At 40.5% G+C, this 13,585-nt stretch overlaps 2 gene segments (V, D, J or C); both read right to left on the bottom strand.

Moving 5' to 3' along the window:
- Nucleotides 1–529: 529 nt before the first annotated feature.
- LOC127216969 (Ig heavy chain V region 102-like) lies at nt 530–1,023 on the bottom strand. The segment is given in 2 exon segments: nt 530–861; nt 943–1,023. Coding segments are annotated over 2 exon segments (378 nt in total).
- A 4,233-nt stretch (nt 1,024–5,256) lies between these two features.
- LOC127216968 (Ig heavy chain V region 3-6-like) lies at nt 5,257–5,808 on the bottom strand. The segment is given in 2 exon segments: nt 5,257–5,666; nt 5,749–5,808. Coding segments are annotated over 2 exon segments (453 nt in total).
- Nucleotides 5,809–13,585: the final 7,777 nt, after the last annotated feature.

Raw genomic sequence — 13,585 nt, 5'->3', positions numbered from 1 at the left:
GTGGACTCCAAAGCATGGCATGCAGGCACATCTCTAAATACATCAGATTAAAAAAATGTGATTAATGTTACAAAAGTAACTTAGTATTAGATTTGCTAAGATATAAACATTAAAAGTTTTATATATAAGGAAAAGTAAAGTGAGTCCTCCAAATCTATGGGGGAAACTTCCAAGAAAGTTTTAAGTGTGGTGTTATGTACATCTACTTAATTTTGAAAGGGATATTAGCTTGACTTGATAATTATAATTTGAATTTTCAGTAGACAAATTCATATTATAGTGAAACATAATAAAGAAGAAGCATGTCAGCTGAGGGGGTCTTTGGTAAAGACCCATCCAAGGTATGCTGTACTGTAGGGTACTTCCTGAAACAGCATCATTCATTCCCTGATGTCCGTCTTGAAATTTTACAAACACCCTAAAGGCCTGGGAAGAGACAGAAAAGGAAATCATAGAAGAACTCCAGGCTGATCTTCTCTGTTATATCAGTCCCAGGGCAGCTTCCTGCTCCTCCAGGGTTTCTGACACACTAAGGATGTGGTTGCAACACTGTGTCTCTTGCACAGTAATAGACAGCAGAGTCCTCAGATGTCAGGCTGCTGAGCTCCATGTAGGCTGTGCTGGAGGATTTGTCTGCAGTCAATGTGGCCTTGCCCTGGAACTTCTTATTGTAGTCAGTATCACCATCTCCAGGATAAATCCATCCAATCCATTCCAGGCCCTGTCCAGGCTTCTGCTTCACCCAATGCATAGCATAGCTAGTGAAGCTATATCCTGAAGTCTTGCAGGACAACTTCACTGAAGACCCAGGCTTCACCAGCTCAGCCCCAGACTGCTCCAGCTTGACCTGAGAGTAGACACCTGTGGAGAGAAAGGCAGAGTAGATGTCACTGTCACCTGAGTGATTGGCCCCTCCTCAAGCCTGGAACTTGGAGCCCTTACCTGTAGCTGCTGTCACCAGGAAGAGGATGATCCAGCTCCATCCCATGGTGAGGACCTGTGTGCTCAGTGACTGTGGAGAGGACACTGGTCATATGTTGTTGGTGGTGTGGACATCCCTGTATTTACCACCATAGACTCACAGGATTTGCATATTCATGATCAGGGTTCTGCTTAGATAAGGACCTAGCCCAGCAGGAGAAGAAGAAGATAGAGAACACCTGGGTCAGGCACAGGATGCTGAGGTCCTAAAATCATCCTGTTTGAAGAAGTAGACATCCCTGATACCTCTACACACCGTGTCGGTATAATAACGCAGCCTAACCTCTCAAAATGCAAATAGAATCCAAACCTGAGACATTTGGCCCTATTGGTGACAAAATGGGTTTCAGGTGGGGGTGGTGATTGTGACTGAATATTTGAAAAGCTCCTAAATTAGGAGAATTTTTATTCTTCTCTCATGAACAAACAATATTTGCTTTTCCACCTGTGTGTTTGCTGTGTGTGTGTGTGTGTGTGTGTGTGTGTGTGTGTGTGTGTGTGTAGGTGTGTGTGAGAGAGAGAGAGACAGAGACAGTCAGAGACAGAGAGAGAATGAGAGAGTGTGTATCTGGTGATTTATCCTTTCCTTTCCATAGAGATAAAGAAAGGATGTGGAGTAGAATGGTAAGGAGATACTAAAGATCAGGGAGGAACTGGGCAGTGAAATTATGATACGAAAATATTATATGAAAAGACATTTTCTAATATTTAAAGTAAAAATGTTTATTAAAAAATTTAAGCATACAATATTTAATGAAGAGTTTTACAGTGAATATTGGAGACTTCACATATCAACTGCTATATGTGTTGTTCAGGTAACAGACTTTTCAAAGCAATACACAGAGGCTATGGGGTCCCCTCTCCTATTCTCAGGTCTGTCCTGTTGATTCGTGGCTCCACAGCGCCCCCTGCTGGTCCTGAACTCCTCTGCTGATTGGTGTGTCAGGACCCTGAAGTTTCAGTGTCTCTCTTGGACAGTAACATACCCATGCTACTTCAGTGCTCACAGAGCTCAGCTGCTGAGATAAAGCTCCCTTGTTTTCTGGAGACCATGAATGGATATGCCAGAGGCTGTCCTTCAGTGTGTCTATTGTTATTCGTATTCTTCTTAACACCACGGTCTCCCTGCAGACATTTGTGTTCATGTCCACAGTACACACTGGTCCACAGAGTTACTTACCACAAAGAATTAGTGCATGATGAATAACTGTCTAGGAAAAACAACATCTTGTTTTCACCAGACTCTTAACATATTTCAGGGAATCATGCAGTTGGTGTAGTTCAGCTGCCTTGAGAGGCACAGCTCACAGTCAGGGATTCAGGGTAGAGTTCGTGGCTCCTGGAGAACTGTGTGATTTTCAGTCCCTAGAAAACCAAGTCCCTTCCTCAGGAGGTGAAGGTTTCAGGCTACCTCTGTTTCTCAATGTCCCTAGAAGTCTGTGAAGCATATAGGATCTTGTATGGACAAACTGCTTCGACATTAAAATGTTATACCCATATAATTGCAGTGTCACTGTTTCATGGTTTATACCAATGTAATGATCCTAGTACCTGCTTTTATAGTCTGTTTCTGATAAGACTATAAAAAGTCTCATCGCTCACAATAAACTGGTCACCGCTTCAGTATGCCCTTAATCAAGAGACTCTGGAGTGCTGAGTAAGGACTTGTGGTAACAAGGTTTGTGTCAACTGGACTCATATGGTTGTTGAAGAATTATTTCCCCAAATCAAAGCAGAGGCAGGTCACTTCACATTCATCAACTATTGCTCATGACATTATCTCTTTTCCTCAGTATAGCTGGGGATACTGAGGAGTTAATCCACAGACTCTTGGTGTCCAGAGTCTGCCCAACCTACATGGTCACTGTGGTCATCAGATGTCACTGTCAGCCACGTGGGCTGACCTCACCCTGTCATTAGGAAACAGACAGTAGATCCCTTGGTTTTCACCTTCACCCCGTGATGCTCAATAAATTGTGTTTGTCTTAATGTCAGTAATCCCACATTCTGTAGTCTGTTTGTTCATCAAAACTTCTTTACACATAGCTGAGGTCTCTATAGTAGCATCCAGAGAAGGCACAGGCCTGGAAAGTACACTTACTTTTCCTTTTCCAGATTCCTGAAACATGAAATCCTTAACCCTGAACCAACACCAACCATAACGTTTCCCATTGGTCCTTCTCTAACTCTCATGTAAACACTCCAGCTTTGCTACCTTCAGCGGCATCATAGAGTTCACAGCAGTGAGCACGCAGGATATGTGAACAAGGAAACAGCAGCAAAAAGAGAAAACTGGGACAGGCAACTCTGTTGCCAATGGAAGGGGATAGAGCAGAGACCTTAGACAACGTCGTCTGGCATGTGCACAATGGTCGCTCAGAATTCGCAAGATGAGATGTCAGAAACATCTCTGTAACGAGTTTGGTTTTTCTGCCCGCTGCCTGGTATTGTCCTGCTGTTGAGCCAGCCCCAAATAATACACAGAGACTCTGTATTTGATACAATGTTGTTGGCCCGGTTACTTGTTTCTTATCAGCTAGCTCTGCCTTTAATTATTAACCCATTTCTGCTGATCTATGTATCTTCACATGGCCTTCTCTTACCGGGGAGGCGGCTGGCGTCCAGCTCTCTCCTGACTTTCCATCTTGATTCCTCCTTCCTACTTCCTATTTCCTCCTTGTCTCCTAGTCCCTCCTATCTTCCTTTCCTATTGGCCAACAGTGCTTTATTATTAACCAGTATGAGAAACATATACAGAATGACATCTCCCATCACATCTCCAAATGGATCATTCATTACATGGGACATTGGTTGTAAATTAATCCTTACAAGATGCAAATTTCCAATATGGGTTGTGTGAAAATGTGAATAATCTGTACCCGATTGGAGCATTAACACATTGGATGCTGACAAAGTAGACAGTTTGCTTTCCCATCTATGTGAGGTAATAACATTCATTCATTGATCATCTGGAGTCTACTCATCATGATGGGTAATAAATAGAACAGTTTTCAGATTATTTCAATTTCCCTATGATTTCCACCACAACCTATTGCCACCAAGTATAAAGTTACAGACCTTGTGGAAAATCAAGGATAGTTTTATTTTTGTTTTGATTCCATTTGACAGCAGGTTACAAATGAATACCTTAGTTGCTCAATGGGGAAACAATAATATGCTTAGTTGAATGGCAACAGGTAGTAAATGTGATAGAGTACGACATGGCCAAGGGTCCCAGAATATTATTTGAATGGGAAGCAGAAAATACTTATTCTAAAATGTAAACTTGCATACACTTAACAAGGAAACACATGGTGTTAATTCAGAACTGCTCATCATCCGAGGACCATCTAGTATTTCTGAGTAGCCTCAGCAGTTCTAAAGGGTTTCTGTTGTTCCTGAGATCCTGTGTAGGATGGCTTCTGTCTGACTTCGCACTGAAGTCTACTTCCATGTCTCTGGCACCGTAAGTCATGGCAGATGGTTCATTTAAGAAAACTTGGCTATTGGAGGTATCCCAACAGTACTGATGCTGGAGTTCACTTCCCAAATACAAACTGCGTCTCTAATAGTCCATAGTATGGTACCTGCTTCTTTTTGACACATTTTTAAAAATATCAATTGTCAATGTAAACAATAGGGTTTGTTTAATGTGATGGTTTTAATCACAATGCATATATTAAAGTACTGTTTGTACAATATATTCAATAGTTAAGACTGAGTAACAACCTCACAGCAGAATCTTTGTAATCAAACATGTACAATTGACCTCAGGAAATCCCTGTCACGCCATATGGGGTAGGTAATACAGCAGCAGTGATGTCTGGGCCCCATTCAGTCTGTGGCACATTCCTTAGAAATAGCAACAACTGCTTCTTCTCAATGCTCTAGGAAGAGCTATGATAGGCAGATATATCTGAGGGTAGGAAGAATGGAAAATCGATTATAGAATTAATTTTTTTTTAAATGGGACAACTAGTGCAATGCCGAGGTCATCTGACTTTCAAAAGGTTGATTTCATTAAAAAAAAATTTTTTTTTCCTAAGACCAGCGAGTAGGCTCACCTGGTATGGGCTAGATACGCAATCAACAAGACAAGAAATATTACTGTGCACCCTGTCTTGAGACTCATAGTTAGAAACAAATAAATGTGACTCCTCAAAAGAACAGCATTTCAGTATCAGAGAGAGAAAAGACCTCCTGTCTTCTCTGTGCTTAGGGAGTGGGAATCAAAGTCAGAGGAAACCAGATATTTTTATTTCCAAATCAAGAGACTTAAAGTACCTGGGCTTGGTTATGGCTGACCGCCCCCTGCTGGCGCAGAGCTCCACTGCAGGGCAGTTTGTGTCTGAGCTCATGATGAACTTGCTTCACTGTGTCTCTTGCACAGTAATAAGTGGCTGTGTCCTCAGAGGTCACAGAGTTCAGCTGCAGGAAGAACTGGTTCTTGGATGTATCCCTGGTGATGGAGATGCGGCTCTGGAGGGATGGGTTGTAGTAAGTGCTACCACTATAACTTATGTACCCCATCCACTCCAGCTTCTTCCCTGGGAACTGCCTGATCCAGTTCCAGTAGTAATCATTGGAGATGGAGTAACCAGTGACAGAGCAAGTGAGGGACAGCGATTGTGAGGGCTTCACCAGGCCAGGTCCTGACTCCTGAAGCTGGATCTGGGACAGGACAGCTGCAGACAAGAAGAGTCAGTTCAGTCAATCACATGGTATAATAACCCCTCATGGACACATGTGTGAAATGGTCACACTCACCAGGAAGGGCAGTCACCAGGTACAGAAGACCCAGGAGTCTCATCTTCTAGGCTACACCCCGATTTCTCAGCGGTCAGCCTCCTGTGAGAGAGATGTGAGCTCCCACAGCTCAGGAGGGGATTTAACTTAGAGCCAGAAGATGAATTTGCATGTGAGGAGTGAGCCTAGACATTTTAAACAGGGAGGGTGAATACCACACCATTTCCTTATTACAATATGGACATCATTGCCTCTGACTTCCTCCAGTGTGGGTCTGAAATAAGAGAGCCTGGGGGCTACAGGGATCACAGGAAACACCTTCACTCACTAGCCCAATTACCCCAGCAAATTCTTGTGTTCCTGTAAATGTTTTTGTTGTTGTTGTTGCTTTTTCTAAACTCACTTACTTCTTAACATTTTATTTATTTATTTTAGATTTGTCGACTTATTTTTTCCATTCCAATTCCAGTTGCACCTACCCCTCTTCCAACTGCGCCTCATCTCCCATCTCCCTTCTATTCCTTGGAGAGTGTAAGACGCCCCCCCCCCAGGAAGTCTACTAGGTCTAGCTCATCATCTCCTTGAGGCAGGTCCGAGCACCTGTCAACACCCACATCCCTGTGTCTAGGCTGTGCAAGGCATCTCTCCATATAGAATGGGCTCCACTAAGTCAGTTTGTGCATTAGTGTTAGATCTTGGACCCACAGCCAGTGGCTTCATAAATTGTCTCAGCTCATCACTGTTTGTAAGGAGTACGGTTTTTCCGCCTGCCGCTGCCGGTCTAGTCCCACTGCCACGCCGCCAGCCCCAAATAATACACAGAGACTCTGTATTAGATATAATTCTGTTGGCCCGTTACTAGTTTCTTATTGGCTAGCTCTGTGTTAATTATTAACCCATTTGTGCTGATCTATGTATTTCTCTTACCGGGGAGCCGGCGGCATACTGCTTTCTCCAGACTCTCCATCTTGGCTCCTCCTTACTACTTCCTATTTCCTCCTTGTCTCCTAGTCCCTCCTATCTTCCTTTCCTATTGGCCAACAGTGCTTTATTATTAACCAGTATGAGAAACATATATACATAATTGCATCTCCCATCATCTCCTCTTTTCTGTTTAAATAAAAAGAAGTGTTTTAACCTTAACATAGCAAAATATATAACACATCAGTTATCAAATAAGAATCACAGCTAACAATATTTAGTCCATTAACATTTAGCAAGACTAAAAGAAACTATTCTATCATCTATCCTATATTTGTGAATCTAAAGTCCTATATGTAACTTATCTTTAAACCTAACTAAGGAAAACTATAACCATTACTATCTGTCTTCAACTCTTTCAAAGACCACAGAAGGATAATATATAAGCTCTAGAAATGACAGAGACAACTCACTGCTTGGTCACCCGAAGTTCTTCTGTAATCTTCCATCTTCAGCCCATAGGCCATAGTGTGTCTGGCAGACTCTTCAGCAATGCAGGAGACTTTAAACTGTCTTTTTGTATTGGCAGTTTGTTAGTCACTTTTCTCTGTGTCCTGCATACTGTCTCGCAGACTCTTCCATGAAGCAGGAACTCTGTAGCAATGTTCATCTTGAATCAGTAGTCACTTTTCTGTGGGTCCTGCATGTCCAGTTTATACAGCACAAAGTCAAACAGTCCAGACAAGAGCAGTATCTTGTCCATATGGTTAGTCTTGCCATATTGAAAGCAAACTTCATAATGCATTTCTTCGATGTCCATCTTCCATCTTCCTTTTTGGTGCAGGTGGTATTGCTAAGAGCAATTATGTCTCACTGTCAAGAAAAACCCTAAACCATTTTAAATGCCATATTCTGTAGGTCTTTGAAAGGTTTGAAGAATGCCTATCCATCTCAAATACATCTCTATATATCTAGAAAACCTAACTAAACTATAAGTTTTGACTATTATAGGTAACTATAAATAATCTGCACAAAATTATACATTACATTTCTAACTGAGCTATATAAACACAATACCTAAACAAGAAGAGAAATATACATATGACAAAATTGAACTTAAATTTGTATCAGTAAATGAAAATCCATTCCAAAACAAAGTATTCATATCTATACCATAATTCCCTTTTTACCTTTAAAAAGAACTGGCTGTGGTCATTAACCATTTATAATCAAGTCCATTTAAATGAAAACAAACATTTATAAACAATATTTGGGAATTTGGGCGTCGTTCTTTTTAAACTACTTTTTGTTGACAGGGGGCGCTGTCATGGGGGATCATGAGAAGACACAGAAATCTTGGCTGTAGTCTGTAAGGCTGCTTTGTTTAGCTATTTTGAATGTAGGATCACCTGGTACTCTGTTTTAGGCGGTCTGGCTTGCTCAAACCATATTAGTCTAGAAGGAATCCACAGTTTTTTATTTTTTGTGGAAACAAAAATAGAAATCCTTTTCCCAGTAACTTGTCCTTGAACTTAAATGTTGGAGTCAAAGCATTTTTAAAATATATAAATTGAATTAATGTAGCAGCATTTCCTTTATCAGTTGTTGTTATTTTCTCAGCAGTCAAACAATGTAGAGACAACACAATAGCATACAGTAACCAGATTCTCTCTGAGTTTTTTATCTTTACGTGGCTTTATTATTACTCTGTTTATTTTATTTTTATTTTTTTATTTTTTGACATAGGATTTTACTGTGTAACTCTTATCTGTCCTGGAATTTACTCTGCATACCAGGTTTACTTTGCAAATCACAGAGATCTGCTTGCCTCTGTCTCCATAGTGCTGGGATTAAAGGCGTGTGCTACAACACCTAGTTCTTCTTTGTCTATTTAAAACCATTTTATTTTTCTCTCCCAAGCCTATGTATTTTTTTAAAACACACTGTAAACTTTTAGCACCTTTTCTTAATGTGAATCTGTCTCTACTGTAAATCTTTATCTTTTTCTGGCCATGAATCTTTATCTGTTAAACAACAACATTGTTAAAATGAAAGTCTTTGTTTCTGCCCCGGTTTACCAAAGATGGTGGCGGGTACTTTTACCTGCCACCACAGAAAGCTGTGCTCACCGCCTTGGTCTGCGCTGCCACCCAGAAAGCATGCTGCCGGCTTGGAGATGTGGTCACTACCATTGTGATCTCTCATACACACCAATAAATTGTTAGTAGAGTTATTTAAAAGCTGTGTGGTTTTTTGTCGTTTATGTTGAGTCAGGAACCTTTCCTTAAAGGAGCCGCGCGAATATCTGCTTGTCTCTAGCAAGTTAGAGTCCAACCGAGAAAAATGTTGTTACCAAGAAACCTTGATTGTCTCTGTTTTTTTGTTTTTACAACCCTTTTTTAACCTTTTGTTAAATTTTAAGTGTCAGTTCTTAGTAGCCACGTGGGCGCCATTTGTAAGGTGTACTGTTTTTTCCGTCTTGTCCTGCTGCTGCGCCAGCCCCAATTAACACACAGAGACTCTGTATTTGATACAATGCTGTTGGCCCGGTTACTTGTTTCTTATCGGCTAGCTCTGCCTTTAATTATTAACCCATTTCTGCTGATCTATGTATTTCTCTTACCGGGGAGCCGGCGGCATACTACTTTCTCCAGACTCTCCATCTTGGCTCCTCCTTACTACTTCCTCTTTCCTCCTTGTCTCCTAGTCCCTCCTATCTTCCTTTCCTATTGGCCAACAGTGCTTTATTATTAACCAGTATGAGAAATATATATACATAATTGCATCTCCCATCAACTGTTACCTGTATTAATGGAATCTATATCCTCCTTATGCAGGATCCCCATTTATCAGACCAGACTCACTGATCTTTTACTAGCTCGGGTCAGCTGATTCTGTGGGTTTCCCCATCATGGTCTTGACTCCTTTGTTCATATTATCGCTCCTCTCTCACTTTGATTGTACTCTAGGAGCTTGGCCCAATGGTTAGTTGTGGATCTCTACATCTGATTTCATCTGCTTTGTAAGAGGGTTCAAGCTCCTCTGGGGTTGTGATTGTAGATTGGGTATATTTGCTACCTGTGGTATCCAATGATGAGTTAGTACATATTATATTTGTCTTTCAGGGTCTGGGTTATCTCACTCAGAATGTTTAGGATGTTTTCTTTTCTATGTTCTGTCCATTTGCCTCCAAATTTTAAGATGTCATTGTTTCTTAGCACGGAGTAGCACTCACTGGGGATATATACCACATTTTCTTTATCCATTCTTCGGTTGAGGGGCATCTAGGTTGTTTACAAATTATGGCTTCTAGGAACATTGCTATGAATATAGTTGCTGCTCCTGTATTTTTAAGGTCTCACTGCTAACATCCTTTTTACACATGGGTTCCTGAGTTCTTCTTTGTGAAGCCCACACTGCTCAAGTATTTCTTTTCTTTTCTACACACGTGATGGAGTCCCCAAAAGTTTGCATGCTGTCATGTTGTGGTAGCACAGGGTCCACACCTCCTTCTTGCTCCATCCAGTCTGTGGAATGTAGAGGAAACTCATGCTGATAGAGCAGATGTATACCATACTTCCTTCTCCCTCCTCAACTCCCAAGTCCTTCACATCAATATACAACAACTTACTGTCTTTTGAAAACAAACAGCCTTCTAGTGAATAAGATACAATAAATTAAAATAAATTAAAAACTAACACAGGAACAGGACAAAACTATCAAAACAATAGAAAAGCTGAAGGAAAAGAGCCCAAGTAAAGGCACAGGAAAGAGGTATGGATGCAGAGACCTCCTGATTACATACTCAGGAATCAAATAAAAACACAGAATTAGAAACTGTATTATATAAGCAGAAGAATTGTAAGATAAAATAAGAGATAAACAAATAAATATATATAATGGCAATAAAGCCATGTGATGTCATGAGACACTGAGCCTCCCAAATGCATTTGGATTGGATTCCTGATGACATCCGCTGATAACCTCAGCCCATGCATAGGAATATTTTTTTTTTGGTTAGACTCCCTTACAGAAATCTCATTTTTCATTTGAAAGATGTTATAATTGGAGATAGCCTCTGGATTACATGTACACTTGTCCTTCCTGATCTAGAAAACACACATGCCGTCCACCCACAAAGGTCCTAGTTTGGCACTAGAGAAATTTATTCCACTTTGAGATAAGATGTCTTCATGGTGATTGAGAGTCTTTGAACTGGGTCATTTATGTTATTGTAGCATTCCCAGGAGAGTGACATAGATTCTAGGAACTAACTGATTTTGTATACTTCTAGTGTAGGGTTCTAACAGCTATAGGAGATGGTCTCCTAGGCCTTACATGTGGTTAACAGAGAAATAAACTCTGAGTAGAGACAGGAAACACCCTTGTTGTCCTCTCTGCACTTACTCCAGAGGCTCTGCATGACTAATGTTCTTGGTTTTCCCTTTTACTGTCTCACAACAACCATATCTAGCAATGTTGTCATCATGTGAACTTGATGTAATATTGGACTTTGTCCCTCATTGTAAAAGCTGAGAGAATACTGTCTCCAATTGGTGATTCTCACTTTCATGTAGGGATTGCTCCCAAATGCTTAGACAGATTTATTCTATCTCAGCTATCCTGTACAGGTCAGAAAAGTTTACCTAAGAATTTCGTGTGACTGGGATGCATCAGGACATCCAAGGGATGGAGTTCTGTGGTGGATGGAAGACTTGCCTATTCTTGAATGATCCAGTCTGCCCCCACAGAAATCAGCCCTATGAACCTTGCATGCATGCAACCAGTTCAAATTCAATGGCAACCCAACATTTATACCACTCTTAGTCATTGTGTTGATGGTTGGCAGAATTCACAAATAAGAGAACACTGTTATCCATCCTGACCAAGATAGTTCATGACTTCACCTTGCACAGGCTACAGCAGGAGGGAACTATGCCTTGTAGGACAAGGAAATTATGTCCACTTTTACTTGATACAGTAGACACTTGCTGATTATCATGTGATCTGCTGGAAAATGCCCAGAGAATAAGGAATGACAATGATGAATTTAGAGAAGAAATTCTAGGAGGAAAATAAATACACTGGCAGGAAAACAGACATCCCAATCAACTCTCAACCTGAGGGTGTTCATGTATGGAAGAGGAAAAAAATCAGATGGGAAACAAATTGGATTTGCTAGCACAGGGTTTGGTTTAGACAGCTTGTTAACTTTATGTGAGTTAAAAATGTTTAAGCCAGAGAATACCACTTTTATCTTGTTTATGTTACTGTTGTCTTAATGTAAATACCAGATCGTTGCCATGATATCAAGACAGAATTATTTCTGTTCTTGATATTCAGTGACTATATGTGCATTGTCATAAGTAAAAAACAAAACAAAAATAAACAAAAGCATTCATAGACAGAAATGATGTGGTTTAGACAAGTCAAAGTTATAATAGAGCAAAAACAAGAGAAGTCGTCAGTGGTTTTTACTGCCTACAAGAACAGAAATATTGTGGGGAGGGAAGGGCATTGTGCACCATACACCAATGTCCAGATGTTAAGAGTAAGGTTTTTCCTGCCAGTCTTGTCCCACAGCCATCCCACCCTACGCTGTATTAGATATAATTTTGTTGGCCAGTTACTAGTTTCTTATCTGCTATCTCTGTCTTAAATATTAACCCATTTCTATTAATCTAAGTACTTCCACATGGTCTTATCTTACCCAAGAGAGGGGCTAGCTTTCTTCTCTCTCCATCCTCCATCTTGACTCCTCCCTACTACTTCCTCTCTCCTCCTAGTCTCCTAGTCCCGCCTATCTTGCTTTCCTATTGGCCAACAGGGCTTTATTCATTAACCAATGAGAAAGACATATATACAGAATGACATTTCCCATCATCCAGTGAATATCAATCAATTTCAGCCTAGAATATGTGTCCAAGATAATCCTGTTGGGGATCATCACCATCCTCACTAACTCAGGCCTCTGAGATAGAAAATTACTGCCTTTTAAGAAGTAAGCAGAATGCTTAGCAGAACATTCCTAGATACAGGCTTGTGGTTTTACAACCAATTAAAAAATAGCTCAGGATATTCCTCCTGCTGCAGTTTTACAGCCAGTCAAAGATGACTTCAGAGCATTCTTTCTACTGACGCTTTCACCCTGCCCACTTGAAAACCTCCGTTCACATCCTGCCCATGGTCCTATCTAAGCCTCCCCTGAGAAAATAAAGTTTGACAGCTTGGTCATAACATGGACTTGCTGTTGTTGTTCTCCTCCCTCGCCCTTCGATTCTCCTAGGTGTCTCTCAGTTTGACGTTGACTGCCCAGTGAGTTGGGGCAATCCGATTTCAGGAAATAGGAGAATGAATACACAGGGCTCCTGATGACATGAATGGTTCTCTTGCATCCTCAGCATTGAATCCCACTGCTCTGGCCACATTGCTTCCTGCAGGAGCCCAAAGTAGCAAATTCCACACCCTGAGTACCCTACCACATGACATTCAGCTACATCCTGACAATTAAACAGTAAGAAATCTGATTGCATCTACTCAACACAATAAAATTAGACTTACCTATATATAAATGTCTAAAATTAGATTTATAAGGAAAGGAAAAGTGATTCTCCTCAAATCTATGGGGACCACAACAAGCAAAGTATTTGGTGTGATAGCTGGTACTTCAAACTTAATTTTGAAAAGGATTTTTCTTTTTCCTTATATTGTTTATTTGTATTTTGCTGTTAAAATTCATATAATAGTTTATTCCCAGGTATACCAGCAAAAGGTTCAATCCCTTAGAGTTAAAGGATATTTATATCATAATGAACTGATGCAGCTTGTCTTTATTTTTATTTCATTAAAGAAGCATATCAATGGAGTTGTGATCAAACATGGTGCTTTGTAGAGGGCACCTTGAATCAAAATCACTTAATTCTCTCATATTCTTTGC

This window comes from Phodopus roborovskii, unplaced genomic scaffold (genome assembly GCF_943737965.1).
Source record: "Phodopus roborovskii unplaced genomic scaffold, PHOROB, whole genome shotgun sequence".
Taxonomy (NCBI): domain Eukaryota; kingdom Metazoa; phylum Chordata; class Mammalia; order Rodentia; family Cricetidae; genus Phodopus; species Phodopus roborovskii.
This window is presented reverse-complemented; position numbering and strand designations above follow the sequence as displayed.